The following is a 22,023-nucleotide window of genomic DNA, read 5'->3' on the forward strand; positions in this document are numbered from 1 at the left end:
GGAGATGGGCCGCCCGAGGCAGGCAGCGCGGGGGCAGCCGCGAAGGAGGCGCCTCCTCTAACGGTCGCCGACTGTCGGCGCCAGAATTGAATCGTTGCAGCCGGCTGGGAGCGCCGCTGGCGGTGAGGTACCGGGGCTTGGGGAGGCGGCCCGCCCGCGGCCGGGGCGCGGGGCCCGGCTGATTCCGGCGTCAGAGCCGTCGGCGAGGGTTTGCTTGGCAGGGGCTCCCGCGGGGCTGTGGGGAGCCGCGGCGCCGACGGCGAGAACATGGGGGCAGGCGCCATGGCGGTGGCGGCAGGGCGGTGACGGGGCTGTGTTCTCGGAGCCGAGGCTGTCGTTTTTCTGGGCTTCAGCCCTCCAGTGTGGTGGGGCTGAGCAGGTAGCAGTCCTGCAGGCTGTAAAGGGAGGCTCGCCTTCTGCCCGGTGCTGAAAGATCGGGGCCTTTCCCGTTCCTTCGTTGGCTGATGGACTAACGGCCAGCATTGTGAGAAACCAGGGTTATGCCACAGTCTTCATAAAAATATCGTGATGAACGTTGTGTAAAGTCACGTCACTTAAAAATGTTGAAGTATAGGTTATTGTTGGCATGCTTCCTGGATCTGGGGTCTACTTGGAATTTTCTGTTTATAAATGCATAATCTTTTTGTTGTGAAAGGCATGTGTTCTTTCCGTTTTCTCACACATTTAGCTGTTTGTTTGGCATGCATTAAGATTCGCTTGCTTATTTTTTTTCTTTTTTTCTTTGAAATCTGTAGGATTATAATCCATATACCTTTCTTCATACTCTCTGGAGAAATCCTTTGCCTGATCCCTTAGGAACATAGAGAAGATGTACATCAAGTCAATTGTTCTTGAAGGATTTAAATCATATGCTCAGAGGACAGAAGTTCGTGACTTTGATCCTTTATTCAATGCCATTACTGGCTTGAATGGTAGTGGCAAGTCCAATGTCTTGGACTCAATCTGTTTCCTGTTGGGAATCACCAATCTGTCACAGGTAAAGCAAGGGGGTCTTTCTTCTGTCAGCAACGTTTCATATTACTCTCTTGAGTAATCTCCGATGGAAGACCTGAAGTGGTGCTTCTATAAAAAAAAATAGTTTTATTTATTTGGATTTTCCATTACATAAAACTGGGTCTCTGTCATTCTTGCTCATTCTTACACAAAGATTAAATTACAACTTCGTCAGTATAATACAGTAGCTCAAAGTATGCAGCTTAGAAGATTAAACTAAAAATACCCACTTAAAAGATAGCAGCCTCAAGCTGAAGATCTTTTGCAGCTAAAGGCACTAACTTGTTTATTTGTAATAAACTTTTTCACTTCGGGATTGGGTCTTAAAATTTCATCAACTGGTTCATCAGAAGAAAATAGCAAGTTGTTTTTCATGCAGTGCCTGCTATTTAAAAGATGATATATCTGCTTTACTTTTCTAAAGAAAAATTGTGTGCTCTGAGATCAGTTTGAATCTCTGTCTTCAGGTGATTTTTTTATCCTCCCCCCACCTGTAGTTGTAGACAAATCAAGCAGACCTCCAAGGAACGCTTTCTGATTCATTTCCCTGTGAACTGCATTATGAATAATAAATGCTCTTTAAGTAAACATACTGGTGACTGAACTAGTTATCTGGCTTTTTTTTTTTAACATCTATTCAGTTTTTGTCAGGAGTCTCATGCAGAAAGAATTAGCTGGCTCACTAAAACTAGACTGGCATACTCTGCCTGTAGTTTTACAGTGCTAGCACCTTGCAGCTCCTGTGTGTTAGTCTCTCACATGAACTCTTAAATCTAAACCTAGATCTGCATTTTTTTCAGTCATTTCTCCAAAACCTACATTAGTGCACTGAAACTGTGTAATGAATTTCTTTCAAAAATGTATTTATCTGTTCCATGGATTTAGGTGCGAGCTTCCAACTTGCAAGACCTAGTTTATAAAAATGGGCAAGCTGGAATTACTAAAGCAACTGTGTCTATTACCTTTGATAATTCTGACAAGAAACTAAGTCCACTGGGTTTTGAAGCTAGCGATGAGATCACCGTCACTAGGCAGGTGAGTCTTTAATATCTGTATTGCTTAGTAACCGATACACATTTTTACCATGCTCAACAGAGTGACTTTTCAAAAAAAAAAAAGTAATTTTTAAAGTCCCTGAGTTTTTGCAATTGAGGCAATGGTTCTACAGTGTAGTTAGTAACAGAAACTGTAGAAGGAGATGTGGTGTACTAGATGGAAAAAAATGGAATTACTTGGGAAATTAGTTTAATATTGTTAAATGTATTATATCAATAATCTTTTCTATGGACTTGCACAGAAATGTAAATATGATGAAATAATGTTCCTAAAGCAAGTTACATTTTCTATTTTGTGGATTTTCCTTCTGCTTTCATATTTTCCTCTTAATATCTGAACTGTGTGTTAAATTTGGTCTCCAAGAACAAAGGAACCTTTATCTTTCTGATGAAGATGTCTCCCAAATTTTTAACAAAAAAAAAAAAGTGAAAACTTGTGGAGTTTGGAAATTTTCTTGTCAATATTGCTCTCAGTGACTGATCTTTCTTATGTTTTAGTTAGATATTTTAAATGTCTCTTCAGCCCAACAAGATCTGTTTTGATGTTCTATATAATATGCATATATATGTGTATGCAAAGATAAATCTGAGCAAATCCCATATATTATTTTATTCTTTATTACAGTTTATATTTTTATAATGTCAAGTCATTTTTAAATCACTTAAAAGTGTCTTCCATTTCTTTTCCTTCTCCAGGTTGTCATTGGAGGTAGAAATAAATATCTTATCAATGGTGTGAATGCTACCAACACTCGCGTGCAGGATCTCTTCTGTTCCGTTGGACTCAATGTCAATAACCCTCACTTCCTTATTATGCAGGTATTGTGTGCATCTTTATAAAATCCAAAAAGAACAGAAGTTGCACTAAATTTGAGGCAGGATAGATAGTGGAAGAACATTTAATTTCCTAATCGGAGAAAAGCAACTTCTTATCAAGTAAAAATCAAATGTATGTTAAGTACTTAAGATTTCCAGGACAGCGTAGTTTGACCCTAAAACATGTGTCTTGTAGCACAAGACCTTATGTAGCAAGCTTTTTATAAAACATATCCCAATTTTATTTTCCTTTTTATCTCTTTAACAGATAGGTGTTGCTTTTATTATTATGCTAAAAAGACAGATATTTTCTTTCCTACTATGTGTATTCCATGTTAGACAATACTTTGAATGAAGTTGATATACCTGCCACCTTAAATCACAATTAACAAAGGAAGAGCTGAGCAATTGAAAAGATCCTTATAAACATCAACACAGGGACTAGACAAATCCCTGAAATACTTGCAAGGAATAATAAAACAGCAGGATTTACTGTTTCAAATGGAACTGTCCCAACTTAGGGGGCAGAGGGCATTTTTGCACCTATTCTGCTTTCCCCTAGTTACATGTGAGCTAAATCTCAAAAAAGCCAGTTTGTGATTAAGAGCTTATTCAACATCAGCAACCCAGACTCTAGACAAAATATGCACATTACTCCTTTAAGACGTAATCAGGAATGTAGAGGACAAGCCTAAGACAAGATGTAAGAGCCATTTCAAACTTGCTGCCTGAAGAAGTGACTTGTTTGAACTTTCAAGAACAAAACAATTCAGTAAAGTAGATTATCCTTGTAGCAAAAAAAAAAAAATATTTGAGCTTATAATGTAATGTATAAAAATTAGTGGGATTTTTGGGGTTTGGGGCTTTGTTTTGTTTTTTTGCTATTGCATGGTACACAACCACCGTTCTGGTTTTATCTTTCTGTTACCAGGGACGAATTACCAAAGTTCTAAATATGAAACCACCAGAGGTAAGAAAGTTGTGGGAGTTTTTTGTCTGAAGTTTTACTGGTTTGTTTCAAATGACAAGAATCAGTATTTTGGGGGGGGCGGGGAAGGGTTGACAAAAAGATGTGGGGGAGATAAGATGTTCAACTCAGTTCTGAGTTGAACCTATCTAACGTAAGAAGAAACATCAAATTTTTGTTGCATTGCTTTATTTTAGATTTTAGCTATGATTGAAGAAGCAGCTGGTACTAGGATGTATGAGTGCAAGAAAATAGCTGTCCAGAAAACCATAGAGAAGAAGGAAGCCAAACTGAAAAACATTGAAATGGTACTACATGTTGGAAAGTATACTTTATTTTATATTTGTTAAAGATAAATGAATAACTAGTGTAGTGTGGTTTTTAACTTGTAGAATATTTAATTTCTGCACCTGGAACTAGGTATTCATGCTTCAACATATAAGAGTTTTAAAAATCTGGATATAAATGTTCTGTTTTGTGTTACAGGTCTTAAATGAGGAGATCACTCCAACTTTACAGAAACTAAAAGAGGTATGGAAAAATTAGAAGAGTGGTAGGGCCCTTAAAGTAGTGAAAAAATATTTTCAGCTACCCTGAGCCAGTATGTGATGGCTAAAACAATAGTATTTTTTCAAGCTTTGTAGAATCTTTTCAGAGAGAGAAGTTTTATCTTTTGTCCAAATACAGAAAATGTGACATTCAGGACTTCCAGGAAATCCTAGAGGGGAATGTAGGGAGAAGGAAGAAAACAAGAGAACTAGATAAAAATGGAAGATAAAAGCATATCTTAGTTCTTAAAAAACTTGTTTGATGTGATATTTCTGAGGTACAATCAATTGTACAAGTGTTGTTTTATCTAAGATTTTCCTAAGCAGGCCTGCAATGTACAGTACCAAATACATTACTTAACATGGAAAATCCTTCCTCTTATCTGCCAATAATAATGTTAGTAGAAGTGCTTAGAATATTTCTATAACAGTCCTACTTAATATTAATTTTCCATCAAGTTTTAGAAAGTTTTTTTATTGGTGTCTTTTCAGGAACGATCATGCTATCTAGAATACCAAAAAGTAATACGAGCAATAGAACATTTAAGCCGCTTCTGTATAGCTTATCAGTTTGTTCTGGCTGAAAAGACAAAGCTATCCTCTGCTGAAGTATTAAAGGAAATGGAGACTAATGTTGAAGAGCTTCGGGAATCAATGGCTGAAAGTGAAAAGCAGGTGAAACAACTTCACGAAGAAATAGTGGAGATGGAAAAGAAAAGGGATAAGGTAAATGAGATCAGAGTCGTGCTCATCTGAATATCTGAATACAAGGAGTTATATGAGAAGGGAATTATTTTTACAGATAATATACCCTTGAATTTTTATCTTCTTCTGGTGGGCTTTTTAGATTATACACTGCTCATTGTCATTCTTAGCCATTGTCTAAAAGACATCCATGTAAAGTTCTCATTTGTCTGAAATGCTTTACATCCAATCGCTGTAAACGAATAATAACTGAAGAATAGAAACAGTTTGCCCTCAGGTTTCCACTCTGTGCATTCAATGTAAGTTTTGCCAGATATTTTGTTTCTCCCTTTTTGTTGATTCTGAAAAGAAACACACTTCAAGTAAGAAATTCGTGTTCAGCAAAACTCAGTACTAACCTCAGTTTTGGGGGTAGTAGCTTTGGTTAGATATAGGATGGCCCATAGGGTCTTTGGATGCCTAAATGCAGCTTTTGTTCAGGGACAGTGTCCCATGATATGGGATGATGTGGGGCTTCAGTAGTGGCTTCAAGTTAGTTTGGATTTCAGAGGGAAGAGATGTTGTGACCTGTTTGCACTGCAGTCTAACTGCCTGCTTGATCTGATATTTATCTCTTCTTCTACATATAGCTGTGAACAGAAGATGAAATATTACAAATACTGTATCTTAAGCTACAGATTACAAATACTTATTCTTAAGCTAAATTAAATTTCCTTTATTTCTGCTTGTAGGAAGTTGGTGGTACGCTCCGTTCACTGGAAGATGCTCTTTCAGAACTTAAAAGAATTAATACTAAAGCACAAAGTGCCCTTGATCTCAAGAAGCAAAACTTAAAAAGTGAAGAGAATAAGTACAAAGAACTGGTAAAAAGTATGCAGGAGGTAAGACCTTTGTATATAATTTTCTTTAATTCAGATTGAGGGGAACAGCTGTTTTTTCTTACCTATTATGATAAGAAAAATCTTATGATTGGCAAGAATTACATCAGGAAAGCAGAAACAAACGGTAAGGGCATTGTTTGATTTGTTCAGCATAGGTAGTACGTTCCTATTAGAAACAAATGTGATGCATATACAAAGAAAGTGCAACTCTTTATGATTACCAACCTTCTATTAAGCTCAGGAGAGATCCCTATAGCTTCAAAAGTATTAAGCTCTCTGGACATGTGGTATTCTTAAAATTAAAGGAGAAATTTCTACATTGCGTATTTCTGACAGTTGATATATATTTTTTTTTTTTTAATGCAAGAAGAGCACTGAAGAATACATTACTTTTTATATATTGGGAAGAAAGAGCTATTTCTCCTAGTTCTTGGGCAGTTGTCATCTCTTCCTGAATTTAATCTTTCTGTAGATCTTTATTTCGCTCATGGGGCAAGTACACACTTGAAAACATGCAAAGGCAAATTGTAAGATCACAAAATCTGGCAAAGGGTCATAGCAACGTAGTTGATGAAACTACTCGTAGCTCCTCAGCTAAACATGAATTTAAACTTAATGGTACTCAGGCTCTCTCTTCTTTTTTTTGTTTTTGTTCTTTGTTTTGCTGAAGGATTCTAAAGCATTAATGTCAAAGGAGAAGGAAGTAAAGAAGATAGAGGAAGAACTAAATGCTTTACAGGAAGCAAGTGAAAAAGATGCAGGTGCTTTAGCTGCAGCACAACAGCATTTTAATGCTGTGTCTGCTGGCTTGTCCAGCAATGATGATGGGGAGGAGGCTACTCTTGCTGGGCAGATGATGACCTGCAAAAATGAAATCAGCAAAGCAGTAACAGAGGCTAAACAGGTAAGAATAAAAGCTCTGCCTGTCTCAGACCAGCCTTCCTGCTTCTTTTGAAAACTGTCTGAAAACCAAATGACACACTCTTGAAAGGTCAGTGGAAAGATTTGCAGATTTTCTGTGCAAGACATTTTACAAGTTGGCATATGGATTAAGGTGACTTTTTGATAAAATGGGTCATTAAAAAAATAAAAATCCTTGCATAAATATAGACAAATAGGGAAAAGCTATAACATTACTGTGAGGAAGTATAGAAACTGGCATTTGAGATATAAAGTAGGACTCAGTACTCAAATGACTGACGGTATTGGATAGGAAGAAATTAAGACTGCTGTCCATGATACACATTCATACTATGGAGATTTCTACAGTAAAACTTGATGGAATCAAAATAAAGATGCCTGAGACAGTGAATGGAGACTTCAGAAGAAACTCTTTTCTCCTCAGTTAAATTGTGTGCTAGTCATGCGACTGAAACAGATGCTACTTCTTTTGTCTTATGATAGGAAACCTCTGCTGGGATAGTTCTCTCGGTGGAATTTTAATTTTTCAAGTTGAAAGTGCACCTTGCTTGTCTCACTTAAGGAAAAACTCTTTTGGGGAAAATAGCAAGGACAGCTGTCCCCCACATTATTTTACCTTGTTTCTTCTTGGACTCTATTCATCTGCTAATATGAGTTATTGTATCCAAATACATGATTTATGTTTTTATTTCCAAACCACCTTATTTCTTTATTTCCAAATCACTTTATTTATTTATTTTATTTCCAAACCACCTTATTTATTTCCAAACCCTTACTTTCAAAAGCCAAGGCTGCTTTTTGGCATTTCTGCAACCAGTGGAAACTTTTACAACTTATATGAGCACCTTGTTAGTGCAAGTGTTCTAAATCTGCACCTGCAAGATTTGCTTTGAAGATCTTCTGGTTCCATATTTTCTTGCTCCTTACAGGCTCAAATGAAGTTGAATTATGCACAACAAGAATTAAAGACAAAACAAGCTGAAGTCAAAAAGATGGACGGAGGCTACAAGAAAGACCAAGAAGCACTTGAAGCTGTCAGAAAAACAAAAGAAATACTAGAGAACCAAATGAAGAAGCTGAACTATGAAGGTCTGCATGGATTTCTGGTGCATAATTTTGGGGGAATCTGAAAAGAAACACAGAATTGTGGTGGGTTGACCCTGGCTGGATGCCAGGTGCCCACCAAAGCTGCTCTATCACTCCCCCTCCTCAGCTGCACAGGGGAGAGAAAATATGATGAAAGGCTTGTGAGTTGAGATAAGGACAGGGAGAGATCATTCACCAATTACTGTCATGGGCAAGACAACCTCAACTTGGGGAAATTAATTTAATTTATTACCAATCAAATCAGGGTAGGGTAATGAGAAATAAAACCAAATCTTAAAAGACCTTACCCCTCCCTTCTTCCTGGGCTCAACTTCACTCCCAATTTTCTCTACCTCGTCCCCCCGAGCCGTGCAAGGGATGGGGAATGGAGGTTGCAGTCAGTTCATTATGCATTGCTCTGCCACTCCCTCCTCACACTCTTCCCCTGCTCCCACCCATGGGAGACAGTCCTCCATGAGCTTCTCCAACGTGAGTCCTTCCCATGGGCTGTACTTCATGAACTGCTCTGGCATGGGGTCCTCCATGGTCTGCAGGTGGGTATCTGCTCCACCGTGGACCTCCATGGGCTGCAGGGGACAGCCTGCCTCACCATGGTCTTTACCACAGGCTGCAGGGGAATCTCTGCTCTGGTGCCTGGAGCACCTCCTCCCCCTCCTTCTTCACTGACCTGGGTGTCTGCAGAGTTGTTTCTCTCACGTATTCTTACTCCTCTCGCCGGCTGCAGTTGCTGTTCTGCAGCAGGTTTTTTTTTCCCCTTCTTAAATATGTTATCACAGAGGCGCTCAGCCTTGGCCAGCGATGGGTCTGTCTTGGAGCCCACTGGAACTGGCTCTGTTGGACACAGAAGCAAAAGAAAACAAAAATATTTACTCTCTGCTTCCCATCAGCAGGCAATGTCCAGACACTTCCTGGGAAGTAGAGCCTCAGTGTGTGTAGCGGCTGGTCTGGAAGACAAATGCCTTAATAATGAAAGCCCCCTCCGCTCTTCCTTTCTCTTAGCTTTTATTGCTGAGCACGACTTCATATGGTATGGAATATCGCTTGGGTCAGCTCTCCTGGCTATGTCCCCTCCCAGCCTCTTGCCCACCCCCAGCCTACTGGCCTTTGGAGCAGAGGTTGGAGGGACAGCCTTGATGCTGTGCGAGCGCTGCTCAGCAGTAGCTAAAACACTGGTGTGTTATCAACACTGTTCTACTAGAAATACAAAGCACAGCACTATGAGGGCTGCTATGGGGAAAGTTAACTCCATCCCAGCCAGACCCAATACAAGAAGGAACTGAAAAACCAAGTATGCTGTTTTCATGCACAAAGAAGTTTCTCTGGCCAAAGCTCTGCAAGCTCTTGTCTTCCACAGAAAATAGTTTAAAATAATCTGATTTTATAAACTTCAGGCCAATTCTTTTAAAGCTTGATGGAAAATTTAAATTCCATCTAAAATTTAAATGGAAAAAGTGACCAACCTCCCTGTTCTTTTCTGGGTTTTCCTGCCTAAAACACTTCTTAAAGTTTGTTTCTCATTCCAGATAACATTTGTTGCAGAAGCTACTCAAAACTGTAAATTGGTATTCCAGAATGACATTCAGAGAAGCACATTAGACTTTAAACTCTCTCTTTGCATTTTTGGTATTGTGATGGTGTTAATTTGTCTAAACTGGAAATTTACGAAGAATTTTAGAAAGTCTTTCAATTAAGTATTCTCTACGTAGATTTAGATAAACAGTGTAGCATACCAATTTTTAAGCTAATAGATTTCTGTGCTCTGGGTGTTTGTCTGCTGCTTGTGTTCAACTCTTAAGAAGAGAAAGAAGAAGCCCTTTTAGCAAAAAAGAAGGCATTGACTCGTGACATTGGCCAACTGAGAGAATTGCATGAAGGCTTAATGGCAAAGTTTCCTCACCTACAGTTTGAGTACAAGTAAGATCTCGGTGTGATCCTAAAAGACGTTTGAAAGTGCTTTTTGGGGCGTTTTATGCGTGGCTTATGGGACTTAGGGGCTAATTCCATCAATTGCTTAGCTGTTGCTTTCCTTTTAATGCCAGTGAATAATGACTGTCTTAACCTGTGGTGCAAGTGAAGGAGGAAGCGGGGGGAAGTCAAGAAATGTTAACTGAATTAATGGGCAGCAGGGAAAGTGATACAGTCATTCTTAAACAACAGCCTTATCGAAATCACTGGAATTTAAAAGTTTTGTATGATGGTGTTTGCAAGCCATAACTCAACTTCAGTAGCTAAAACCATAGAAACCAAAGGTCTAAACTGCAAAAATACGTAATCGTTACTTTTCAGAGGCCTGCCTGAGGACTGTGAGTAGACTTGCTCTGTGGAGGTCAGCATTGTTATCTGTCTCCACCAATCAAATATATATATCCCCAGATTTATTTCCTTCTGTAATAATCAGTCTGAACATACTCCTATAGCTGTGCTAATAATAGGACCCGTAGTAAAAATAAATCGAAGATTATGTGAACAAATTATACCAAAATGAGGAAGGACATTATTCTAATGACTGTGACTGACTCTTTCTTGGGAAGTCTCTTGCCCTGAAGTATTTAATTTAACCGTTTTATCTGTATTTTTTCCTGATAGAATTTAGAATTTCTTATACCAATATAATAAGCAGTATGAGTTTTTAAATATAAATTTTTTTAAGTGGTGTGGGAGACAAACAAACATGTGACTATGATAATTTAAATTTGTTTTAAGAGATCCAGAAAAAAATTGGAATCCAAACCACGTGAAAGGCCCTGTTGTGTCTCTTATCACTGTGAAAGATGTATCCAAAGCAAAAGCCCTAGAAGTGGTGGCTGGAGGGAAACTCTATAACATTATTGTGGACACAGAGGTATGTTTATTACTTTAATACAGAACTCCTGAATGTTGACACGAGGTCATGTGATTCAGGGTTAGCAAGCATGTGCATTGTTACTGAATGTAAGAGGTGGTTTGGACCAATGTACGTGTTTAAATTTAGTCAAGAGAGTCATGCATAGTTACTGGCAACAATGTATTCCTCTTGCAAAGCCCTGTTGTCTTACTTTACTAAATCAGTTATGTATTCAGGTATGCTTTGTAACTCTTCTCGTTTGAGGTTACTGGCAAAAAGCTTTTAGAAAAGGGTGAACTAAAGCGTCGATACACCATCATTCCACTAAACAAAATTTCAGCCAGGTGTGTTGGACAAGACACTGTCAAGTTGGCCCAAACCTTGGTATGTAAATAAATACACTATTTACACTATTTTCCTTGTGTACCTTTTTCATTTTGTTTCTTTGCTAAAAACATACTCTTCTTAGTGGCTATACTAATACTTTCTGTAAGGTTTAAGGGTATCTTGATTTTATTTTTTTCCTTTGTATCCTTTCAGCTATGCAATGTTTAAATGGATATTAATTATTCCACTTTTAACTGAAATTGTTTTAAAATGTAATGATGTTTTTATCAAAAGAAGACAAGTTAAATTTGAAAATTCTTATAACTTAAGGGATACTAATTGCATTTCATCTGCTTTCTAGGCTGGTCATGATAACGTGGATTTAGCCCTTTCTCTTGTTGGATATGAATCTGAACTGCAGAAAGCAATGGAATATGTCTTTGGAACAACACTGATCTGTAATAACATGGATAACGCTAAGAAAGTGACCTTTGACAAAAGGATAATGACAAGAAGTGTTACACTTGATGGAGATGTGTTTGACCCCCAGGGCACTCTGCATGGAGGCAATTGCTGGTTTTATTCATATAATAATACTGTGTGTCTGTTGATTTGTTTGTTTACTGCTCTGCATGTTTTTTATAAACATGAATGGTAACCTTTTTGTTTAGACTCATGCTGGGGATAATATGATCTGTTTGAGCAAAGATTTGTCAGTTTTGAGCTGAAATAAGATTGATTAGACTAAGAAAAAATTAATGGCAAACTACTTGCATAAAGTAGTTTAGATTTTAAATACTTAAATCTTATTTGGCCATATAATCCTCTTGGAAGGAGAAGTGCTTTGAATTCAAGCACTTTTTGAAGTAATTAATAATTCATTTGAGGTAATTTCGTAAATTATGAAAAGTTAGTTGATTTCACAAGAAATGCACATGTAGTATTCAAAGTCTGCAGAACTAAATACTGTAAGAGAGGAGGTAGTCTTTCTCCACTGACAAGCACTGTAACTCTAGCCTAGCTGCCTTTCTGTTTTGTAACTAAAACAAATCACCAACCTGCATCATTATTAACATTTAGAATTTGCTATTTGCCCGTGGTGAATCCACTAGTCTAATTCCAATTACCTTGACTTTGCTTTTTTTTCACTGAACAGGTGCGTGCTCCCAGGCTGCACCAATATTGTCTAAACTTCAAGAAATGAAAGACATTGAAGTAGAACTCAAAACAAAGGAATCTGAACTTGAGACTGTAGAGAATGAGCTAGCAAGCTTGAAGAATGTTGCTGAAAAGTAAGGTTTGCCCTTTAAAATGCCTATCGTTCTCTTATGTGACTGAGTAAATGTAATATAAAGAAGTATTTTTGGAGGGCATAGGGTCTGTTCAGAATGTAATGTGAAAAAAATTATTCCTTTCCTCCCTCTCCCATCCCCCAAATTAACTTGTCAGTACAGCAATCAACACGCAAATTTAATTTTTAGATAACACATGCAAGAAAAATGTGTTTTGGGTAATACAGGAAAAAAAAAGGCATACAGTGATGTCTACTTGAAACCACTTGAAGTTTTCCAAAGTTTTGTGAAGTTCACTGAAGAACGGATCTGTTCCAGTCACATTTTGTAAACACTTGTACACAGTTTCAGTTTGTGATAGCTCTTCTTTTTCTCCCAAGAAAATATAAAGATACTAAAAAGGAATATCTGAGTTATAATGCGGTAAGGATTTAAATTTAAATAATTTTAAGTATATTTGATTTTCAGCTACTCAGTTATTGAAGATCTTTTAAAAAGATGGAATATAAAAATGTGTTTAGTGACTTCTGTAAAAATCCCATAAGGAGGTAGTGTTGTGTAATATGCTATCTACCAGCTGGATTTATTTTTCAAATTGTTTTGAGTTGTAATAGACTTCCAGTAATATGACAAAAAGGAAGAAATTAGTTTTGCTTTTAGATGTTTTTTCTTTAGTGCTTCAGCCTAGAGTCAGTCATGCTACCAGTTGGAAAAACATGAGCTCTAAGTTGTTGCCAAATTCCATGTGTTGCATTTATTTGTTTTTTAATATATGTTATTGGGCCTACATAACCAGGAGTTATATATGTAATAACTTGCATACCTACAAACGTCATAATTGCTATTAAAGAAATTCTATCAGACTTTCATGCATTTAAGCTTATTAGTCCTATGGTCATGATTGTATTTCACATTAGAATGGGAATATAAGTATTTCTTTACCTACTTATTTCTATACGTACTTGTTTCAAGTTTGAAACTGAAGTGCTGGGTATAGCAGTGTGTATCATTACTGTCTCCAAAGGTACCGGCAACTGAAGCAGCAGTGGGAGATGAAGTCTGAGGAAGTGCAGCTGTTGCAAACAAAGCTTCATCAAAGTGCTTATCACAAACAAGAGGAAGAGCTGCTTGCCCTGAAGAAAACCATTGGTGACAAATGTGTTCTTAATCTTTTAACTGAAAACTAGTTGCTGAGAATGAGATGGATATTTGGCCGTTTGAGTACCACAATCTTTGCTTAAGAAAAAAATATTTCTTGCTTTGAAAATACTAGCTTTATATTTTGGAATATGTAACAAATACAGAATCACAATAGACTTGCATAGAGGTGCAAGAGGTGTCACATAAGGTTGGTCATTCTCTTGTAGTAAAGGCTATATTCTTAAGTGTTTTATATACTTTATAATAAAAGAAAAATGGCTTTGCAGGGAAGTTTTAAAATGGATTTAGTCCCATATTTGAGTAATCTTTGTTTTTTCCAAGCCATGTATTTCTGTAGGTATTTAAGGTTAGCAATATAAATAGTTTGCCTAACAAGAAAGCATTGGAAAGAAGTACAGTTCGTTAGCTAAGGAAAAATGTAAAAGGAAGCAAATGCAGCAACAAGTAAAACATCTAAAGAAAAAACATGGACAGAAGTGATACATATGTAGACATAGTATTGTAGGGATGAGGTGATACCTTATTAGGCAGCCATCTGATTAATTACTTCTTGAACATGTGATTTGGCATATACTTGCCCTGTCAAAAAAAGAAAAAAAGGCTTATTTTCATTAATTTTAATGACTGGTTGTCTATTTGGTGCCCTACCAATAACTGGTAACAAAAGCACACTGTCTTAGAGTAGTCATTGAAATAGCTGTGGAACAATCACTTTTTTCCTGTTAGAGGCAGAGACGGATTTATGTCAGTTGGAGTTCAGGATGTAAATTTAAAGATAAGAACAATGCCCAATCTCAGTACTGTACTTCTTGATTCAGCGGAGTGTGAAGAGACATTAAAGAAAACTGAAGAGAACCAAAAGAAAGCAGAAGACAAATACAAGGTATTAGAGAATAAAATGAAAAATGCAGCAGCAGAACGTGAAAAAGAACTAAAAAATGCCCAGCAGAAACTAGATAGTGCCAAGAAAAAGGCAGATACTTCAAGCAAAAAAATGAAAGAAAAGAAGCAGGTAAAACTTAACCTTTGTTGGCAATTTTCTCAATGTCAAAAGTGGTTGCAGTAATCAGAAAGTTTGATTCTCTTCAAGTTTTAATACTGTCAGTTCTGGAACTTAATGTATTACTCTGTAGTCACTGACATAGAAATTGCTGATGCTTGCTTTTTGTTGTTGTTGTGAGATTGTCCGCTTGCTGAAGAACGGGTACTGTTAATCTTCTACAGCATTTACTACATCAAACTGAATCTTAACTCTTTCCATTTAAGTATAACTGTAATAAATTTGAAAACATCTCTCTAGGAAGTTGAAGCTTTAGTTCTGGAACTTGAACAGCTAAAACAAGAACAGACCTCCTATAAAGAACAGATAGAGGCTGCAAATAAAGCAATCAAATCCTACCAAGAGCAAGTTCTTGCTATGGCAGCTGAGGTGTCTAAGACAGAGGTAAAAGTGAATACTGTGTTTCGTTATCTGTGTTGATGTGACTGAAGATATAATCCCCTAAAGCTCAAATTATAATATGTGTTTTGTTGTTCGGATTTTCTTGCCAGCACTCAATTATGTTTAGCCTAGGTAGTTATTTTTTGGCTTCATTACCACATGTGAGTTTTTTCTCCTTCCTTGCTGTGTCCTTCTCTTCTAACAACTGTCTAACACCAGCCTTTAAAAGAAACTAATAAATGGCTGTTTGATTTGCTTTTCAGGAATCTGTAGAGAAATCACAGAAGGAGCTGGCCAAGCAAAAGGAAGTAATTGTGTTACAGGATAAAGCAATTCAAGCCAAATCCACAGAGATAGTAAAATACAGAGAACAAAGTAATGAATTACAGCTTAAGATTAAAACATTAGAACACAACATCAGCAAACATCAACAAGAGAGTGCTGATGCTGCTGCCAAGGTATTTCAGAACTGTGCTTTTCCTTGCATCTTGTGACGAAGAGTGGTTATTTCCCTTGCCACATGCAAAGGAAATAGCCTTTTTTCTTAATAAGCACTGTCATATTTGCAGCTCTTGATGTGAAAAGTTTTATCCCAGGAGGAGGGGGTGGAAACTGTAAATTGTAACAGAGCTTATCAGTACTGACTAATAGAGAATAGATCACAGTGAGAAGGTGATCAATGAGAAGAACAGTCTGACTCTATGGACAAATTAGGTAACTAATTAAAGAAGCTAATCCAGAGATTTGGTGACAATGGCTTAGTCCAGATATAGAAAAACCTGTTCCAAGTGTGATGGGTATATGTGAAAGCTCCCTTAAAATCTTGGTTCATCTACAGTCTTGGAAATCACATGAAGCATTGTAAAGGTACACACTTGTGCTGCGTTGGGATAGAAGAATTAATGTTGTAGAGTAATTTCAGCGTGTTGATTTTTTTTTTTTTATTATTTTTCATTCACATTTGAGAAGGAAAAAAAAAAAAGCTTCAGCATATCTTCTTGTTTACAGGTGACCAAAATGCTGAAAGAGTATGAGTGGATAGCTTCAGAGAAATCACTTTTTGGTCAGCCAAACACAGCCTATGACTTTGAAACTAACAATCCTAAAGAAGCAGGTCAGAAGCTGCAGAAATTGCAGGAGAAAAAAGAGAAGTTGGGAAGGAATGTGAACATGAGAGCTATGAATATGCTTTCTGAGACAGAGGAGAAGGTAAACATTCTGTGCTTCAACCTTTAAAGATTGGGCAGGTTGTGTATACGGTATTACGTATAACGTAGCTCTATATTTTCATATGCTCTATTTCTGAATACACCAAAAATAAAATTAAATCTTTGTGAGTGAGCAGGAAACCTTTTGTTAGATCTTTTATACTAATCTTACATTTTTTAACTATTCACTTGTGCACTAGTTTTCTAGGTTATGCATAATCTTGACTTTGGATGGTAAAAAGAATAATTTCATTCCTCCCTACCCCAGTCCATCCTAAGTTGGCAGCAGCAGCATCAGGCAAGCTTTGTGGTATCCATTACAGTATCTGAGAATTACATACTTTACCAAAGGTTGCAGCTCAAAAAACTGCTCATCTTCAAGCACAATAGCTTGAAGGTATTCCAGAGTTGTCTCGAATTTATCTGTATCTTGAGGCTATTCCAGGTTTGTCTCAAAACTGTCCACTAACTGAGACTCCAACTTTTTCTAGTACTGTTTCATTATTAGAATTGGCCTGTTCTTCATATCAGCTTCCAGAAACGTCCTTTCTTCTGTTGAAAGGCAAATGAAACATGTTTAACTTGAAAATGAAGTGCGACTTTCAGAGTAATGTTCGTCTTCCCCTTTGCCGATTGTTGAAAATTCTAATGCTTTAATTTGCAAATAATATCCTAAAACTTAAAACCTGGATACAGCTAAATGAATGCTTTGGATTTCAATCTTGTGGTTAATGGCTATTTCATAGCTACAAAACCGATAAACAGTGAAACTGTAAGATTAACACAAAATGTATTTGAGCACTAAGTTAATTGAAATCAATCTTTTCTTCTCCTTGCACCAGTACAATGACTTAATGAAGAAGAAAAGAATTGTAGAGAATGACAAGTCAAAAATTCTTGCAACTATTGAAGAGCTTGACCAGAAGAAAACCGAAGCTTTACATGTTGCTTGGAAAAAGGTATGACACTTGAAATCTAATCTTCACAGTTTAGCAGAGGATGAGATTTATCTTAGATTACTGTTTTGCATATTTCTATGGAAAAAGAAAAGATGTCTCTTTCCAGAACTAATCTCCCTTGCCTAGTGCTTAAACTACAAAACAACCATTTAATTTCTCCTGTTTCATCTCACTCTTGAGAATAAGATGAATTCTCTGAGAATTGTAAAGATACAGTTAAACCTGCAAAACTACTTCACCATTCCCTTTTAGTGCCCACAAATCTTTAAGGAAGGTTAAGCTACTGGCATGCTGAAATAATTGTCTCTTACATGGAAGTTGGACAAAACAGTGATACAGTCTATCTTTTTGTTTGCTTAAACCAATATTTGACCAGAGTTAAAATCTTCTGGTTCTGTGTAGTCCCATACAATGTGGGGCTGTGGACCTGGGCTGCTGTTCCTGTCACTGATAGATGGGTAACACTGGAATAGAGCAACAGCTGATCTATGTTTCTGTTACCTGAGCACTCTGCCTTCTTAACTAGATCTCTCATATCATGAACTATAACAAAAGTATAAAATTTTCCCCTTCTACATGTAGAGTTCTTTACACATTCTTTTCTGCTGTACCAGGATAACTTGTACTTTTTGGCCTTTGAGAAGATCGATTATATCTAAGATTAAATTATTCACAAGTGAAGTTTTGGTTTTAATTATTACTGCCCGTACTCAAGATATCACCGACAAAATGGTACCTTTTCACTGCAAAATCTTGTTTGGTAAAAATTAGTGAATTGTGCTTAAAAGCATCGTGGGTGGTGGAATAAGTGCGTTCTCAGATCCATTCCTTGACCTAGGAAATTTTAATGTACATTTACAAAGTTGTGTCCCATCCAATACCTTGACATTGCTTAAGTAATCCTGGGAAAAAAAAGGAGAGGGGAGGATGCCAGTGTGTGCCTCTTACGAGGTGCTTATACTTTTAATAGTCCTTTAATTGAGGGAAATCACAATTTACCAGTTAATAAGTCTGAGGTAGGGCATAACTATTTCCCTGGCTGATAGCATAAAGAAGCCTTCCAATATTGTTTTCATTTGATCCTTCTAAAATGCTTAGTGTAATGTGGCCTACATCTCTCTCCCCCTCTCCTCCTTCCCCCCCCCCCCCCCCCGCTTCTCTCTTCAGTACGGAGAAAATAAAAGATTCCATATGCTAACATTTTCTCACTATCCTGTATGTGCTAATCTTCAAGACGTAAGAAGTGATTGGGTTAAATTGGGCAAGACATCTAGAGCATAGTGCAGCGTACCACTAAGTTTTTAGCTGTTTGTGCTCTTGATTCAAAGCATGTACATACATCTTTTATGGTCTGACTTCCAGGTGAATGAAGACTTTGGTTCAATTTTCTCAACACTTCTACCAGGAGCCAAAGCTATGCTAGTAGCCTGTAAAACCCAGAATACCTTGGATGGTCTGGAGTTCAGAGTTGCCTTAGGAAACACCTGGAAGGAAAACTTAACAGAACTTAGTGGAGGACAAAGGTTGGCAGACTTTGTGGGTTTTTGTTTGTTTTCCATTGCAGTTGTGTATATAATTGATATGTCTAGCTAATTATAGTTCAGAAAAGCAAGAAAGGAATCTTTTCCCTAGTCAAGTTAGGGACTCCTTTCTCCTTCCAACCTGACTTAATATTGAAAGCATTATTAATTCAGTTCAGCTCAAAGAGCTGAATCCAACTTAGAACAATGCATTACTTGGCATATGATAACAAGATTTTACTCCATGGAGAAGTGACAAAAAAATGAGTTGAATGGTGAGAAAACAGCAGTTAATTAACTCTAGGTAGTACTGAGGTACTGTTCAATTAAATGCTTCAGCCTTTGAATTGTAATCTCAAAAATCTATATAGACAAGTTCTGTCCCGGTGTCAAAGTAGTGTCATGGTGACAGTTTTCTTCTCCAGTGATTACAGCTACTCTGTAGGGTATGTGCTTCTTTGCAACTTGGAAGGAAAAATCTAACAAATTGAAAAGTAGAGACAGAATTTAGGAAGAGGTGAGACAGAGATACAGAACTTTCTGAAGGACAGAATGCTTGAAGAACTGTATGTTGAAAAACAGCACTGCAAAACTCAGCATGATTTTAAATACCATCGCCCAACTAACCTGATCTTCTGATAAAAGAGTAGGTAACATTTGACATTTCTGGCAGAAGGCTTCACATTTTGAAATCAGAAGTTGTGGCAGAAGCTGTCATTCTGTCTCTTCAGAACTCATAGCCTGAATCTGCTTTTGAGAGAGCATTTTGTTACTACCAAACAAATGTTTTCATAAGCCAAATCCTCTCAAACAAGAAGGTAAAACATAACTTTCTTGTTCTCTGTATTAGATCATTGGTGGCCTTGTCCTTGATCTTATCCATGCTCCTCTTCAAACCTGCCCCAATTTACATCTTGGATGAAGTGGATGCAGCCCTTGATCTCTCGCATACCCAGAATATTGGGCAGATGCTTCATACTCATTTCAGACACTCTCAGGTATGATCTTGAAACTATTGTGATCATCTATTTATGCACTTCATTGTGTTCAGAGGCAGTCTGCTGCTGAGGAGTCTCAGCTGTTCAAGTATTTTATTCAGAGATGTGCATTGTATTTCTAAGTTGTTTCAACTGGAAGTTACACTAATGATATGGCTACTGTGAAACTGCTAAGTGTTACATTTTAATGTAGCCGCTGCTGCATTATAAAACAGGTAGTAATAGGAAGAATATCTGTGATACGATCAATTTCAGGCATGACCCACATCCTGATTTGGTTTTTTTCTGGAGTTCCTTAACTTGAGCTTTAAAAATATTTTATTTTTGACCCTGTTGAAATAAGCCAGGCACTAGCATAAAGAATCTCTCAATCACTGTGGCCTATGCATGAAAAAAATCTGTAGAACCAAAGAAACTTATTACTCTGACTGAAAGGCAAGTACCCATCTCTTTTTGGTGGTAGGACGTGACCTTTCCAAATTATGAGAGAGAGGAGGGGAACATTTGTACCAGTATTGTAAAGTAATTTGAGCAATATCTTTAGACTGTGAAAGATCCTGCATTCTTACACAATTTGTGGCAACACTTTTTCCAGTGATTGATGCACCATGAATGGGTATTCTCTGTTGTGTCCTGTATCCCAGGCCAAGCGCTGGGATATGGACAGAGCTGTGCATCGTTAGCTGCAGAAAACGTCTGGCCCGTGGGCGTACGTTAACCTGCTTAGCACATTCTGTTAGGCTTCAGTTGTTATTTAGAATATTTTTTTAAGAATTACCACCAAGATATTGGCCAAATAAAGTAAAAGGAATCCTCCTTTTAGAAGCCTTTTCCAGTGTTGTTTAAAGTCTTTATTTGGATGGCAGCATTTACTTTAAGCTTTCTGGTTTGTTTTAGTTCATTGTGGTGTCCTTGAAGGATGGAATGTTTAACAACGCCAATGTCCTCTACAAGACCAAGTTTGTGGATGGCGTATCCACTATTGCAAGATACGAACAGTTTCAAAGCAGAAATAGTGGAGCTGCCCTCGAGAAAGCCCAGAAAGTACGTAAGACTGACAAGAGAGGCCCTTCACGTGTAGTAGCAGCTTCTTAAGTGTTCTCTGTCTGCAGTCTGTAGCTAGGCCAGGGAGAAACTCTCTAATGTTAACTTTTTTTAAAAAAAGTATTTTTAATCTTGGAGTACTTTATTATGCCTTAGCTTTTTTAGTTCATATCTGCACCTCATTAGCAATTGAAATTCACAGGAGACTGTTGCCTGTTAGTATTAGCTAAACTGGCTACATTTATTCCTGTTGGTGTCCTGTAACTAATTCTGTAATCCCTCTATAAGCATTTACATGTAAATGTACATGAACAGTAGCTCTGTAAGCTCAAGAGGAGGAACTGAAGCCTTTGAATGAGGAAACTCTGATTTGACTTGCAGTGTTCATGGCATTCAGAAAACCTGTTGTGAACACTGTCTTCATCTCCGGTTGTCAAATACCACAGAAAAGCAGCATACCAATTTTTAAGCTACTATAATTGTTTTCTAAGAAGCAAGGCAATTGTCACAATTTTAACTCCCAAGTTATTTTTAAGATTTTTGTAATTTGCTGCACTGATGTTTTTATGAATAAATATTGTCAACTATGTGCTTGTGCTATGTGTATGTGCTTTCCTTCCCCCGTTTTTCATTGAACAGTGCCTACTCAGAATTAAACACTTCCTCAGTTTTGAACTTCCTGCTGTATTTCTCAAAGTTTGATTATTTAACTCTCTATACCCTAAACACTAGTGGTAAATCTTAAGTATTTTTAGACATGGATGGTCATACTCAAATTCAGACATGCTGATGTGGTGGTGGTGTGGTGTCTGTCCGTCCCCCCCCCCTTCCCCTTGTCTTCCCTTACCAGTGAACCCAAATACTGTTATCCTGCTGCCTTCACTGGCCAGAAATAATAACATGCCTGTGCAGCTAGCGCTCAGATGGCAGAAAGCCACCTCTGGTCGCAGCGCCACAGAGGGATGAGGGACGTGGGAGAGAGGGACATGGACCCAGCAGCAGCAGCAGTGAGGCTCCATGTTTTGGGGGTGCAGGGTCTGACAACGTTCGTCTTGCCAGATGATGCTGCAGGCAGCTGATAGCTAACATCCATCGCTCTCCTCTGCTTAGCTGATTTTTTTTTTCTTTTTCTTCCTTTCAGAATACCATTTACCATTTAGTAAAGTAAATTTAATTGAGGCTGGTTTGGGGAGGGATGTGTCCATGTCTGGAATAGTTTGGAAATGTTAAGTTCT

At 37.6% G+C, this 22,023-nt stretch overlaps 1 protein-coding gene across 1 annotated transcript; it reads left to right on the plus strand.

Moving 5' to 3' along the window:
• The first annotated feature begins 23 nt into the window (after positions 1-23).
• Positions 24-22,012, plus strand: SMC2 (structural maintenance of chromosomes 2). Its single transcript, XM_075526339.1, has 26 exons — positions 24-122; positions 756-997; positions 1,900-2,049; positions 2,766-2,888; positions 3,817-3,855; positions 4,050-4,160; positions 4,339-4,383; positions 4,893-5,126; positions 5,837-5,986; positions 6,657-6,890; positions 7,837-7,996; positions 9,811-9,928; positions 10,718-10,856; positions 11,103-11,222; positions 11,527-11,731; positions 12,322-12,457; positions 13,482-13,606; positions 14,437-14,630; positions 14,919-15,062; positions 15,323-15,517; positions 16,068-16,268; positions 17,110-17,226; positions 18,589-18,749; positions 19,597-19,744; positions 20,642-20,788; positions 21,679-22,012. Exons 2-26 carry the CDS (start codon positions 830-832, stop codon positions 21,682-21,684), a joined length of 3,570 nt encoding a protein of 1,189 aa, XP_075382454.1. The 5' UTR covers positions 24-122; positions 756-829; the 3' UTR covers positions 21,685-22,012.
• The last annotated feature ends 11 nt before the right edge of the window (positions 22,013-22,023 follow it).

The sequence above is a fragment of the Mycteria americana genome, chromosome Z, assembly GCF_035582795.1.
Source record: "Mycteria americana isolate JAX WOST 10 ecotype Jacksonville Zoo and Gardens chromosome Z, USCA_MyAme_1.0, whole genome shotgun sequence".
NCBI classification, from domain to species: domain Eukaryota; kingdom Metazoa; phylum Chordata; class Aves; order Ciconiiformes; family Ciconiidae; genus Mycteria; species Mycteria americana.

Excerpts from the sequence above, each read along its gene's own strand:
- SMC2 (XM_075526339.1), top strand. The coding sequence starts at position 830 with ATGTACATCAAGTCAATTGTTCTTGAAGGATTTAAATCATATGCTCAG. Across the intron at positions 5,127-5,836 it reads TGGAAAAGAAAAGGGATAAG|GAAGTTGGTGGTACGCTCCG; the intron begins GTAAATGAGATC and ends TTCTGCTTGTAG. Across the intron at positions 11,732-12,321 it reads CCAGGGCACTCTGCATGGAG|GTGCGTGCTCCCAGGCTGCA; the intron begins GCAATTGCTGGT and ends TTCACTGAACAG.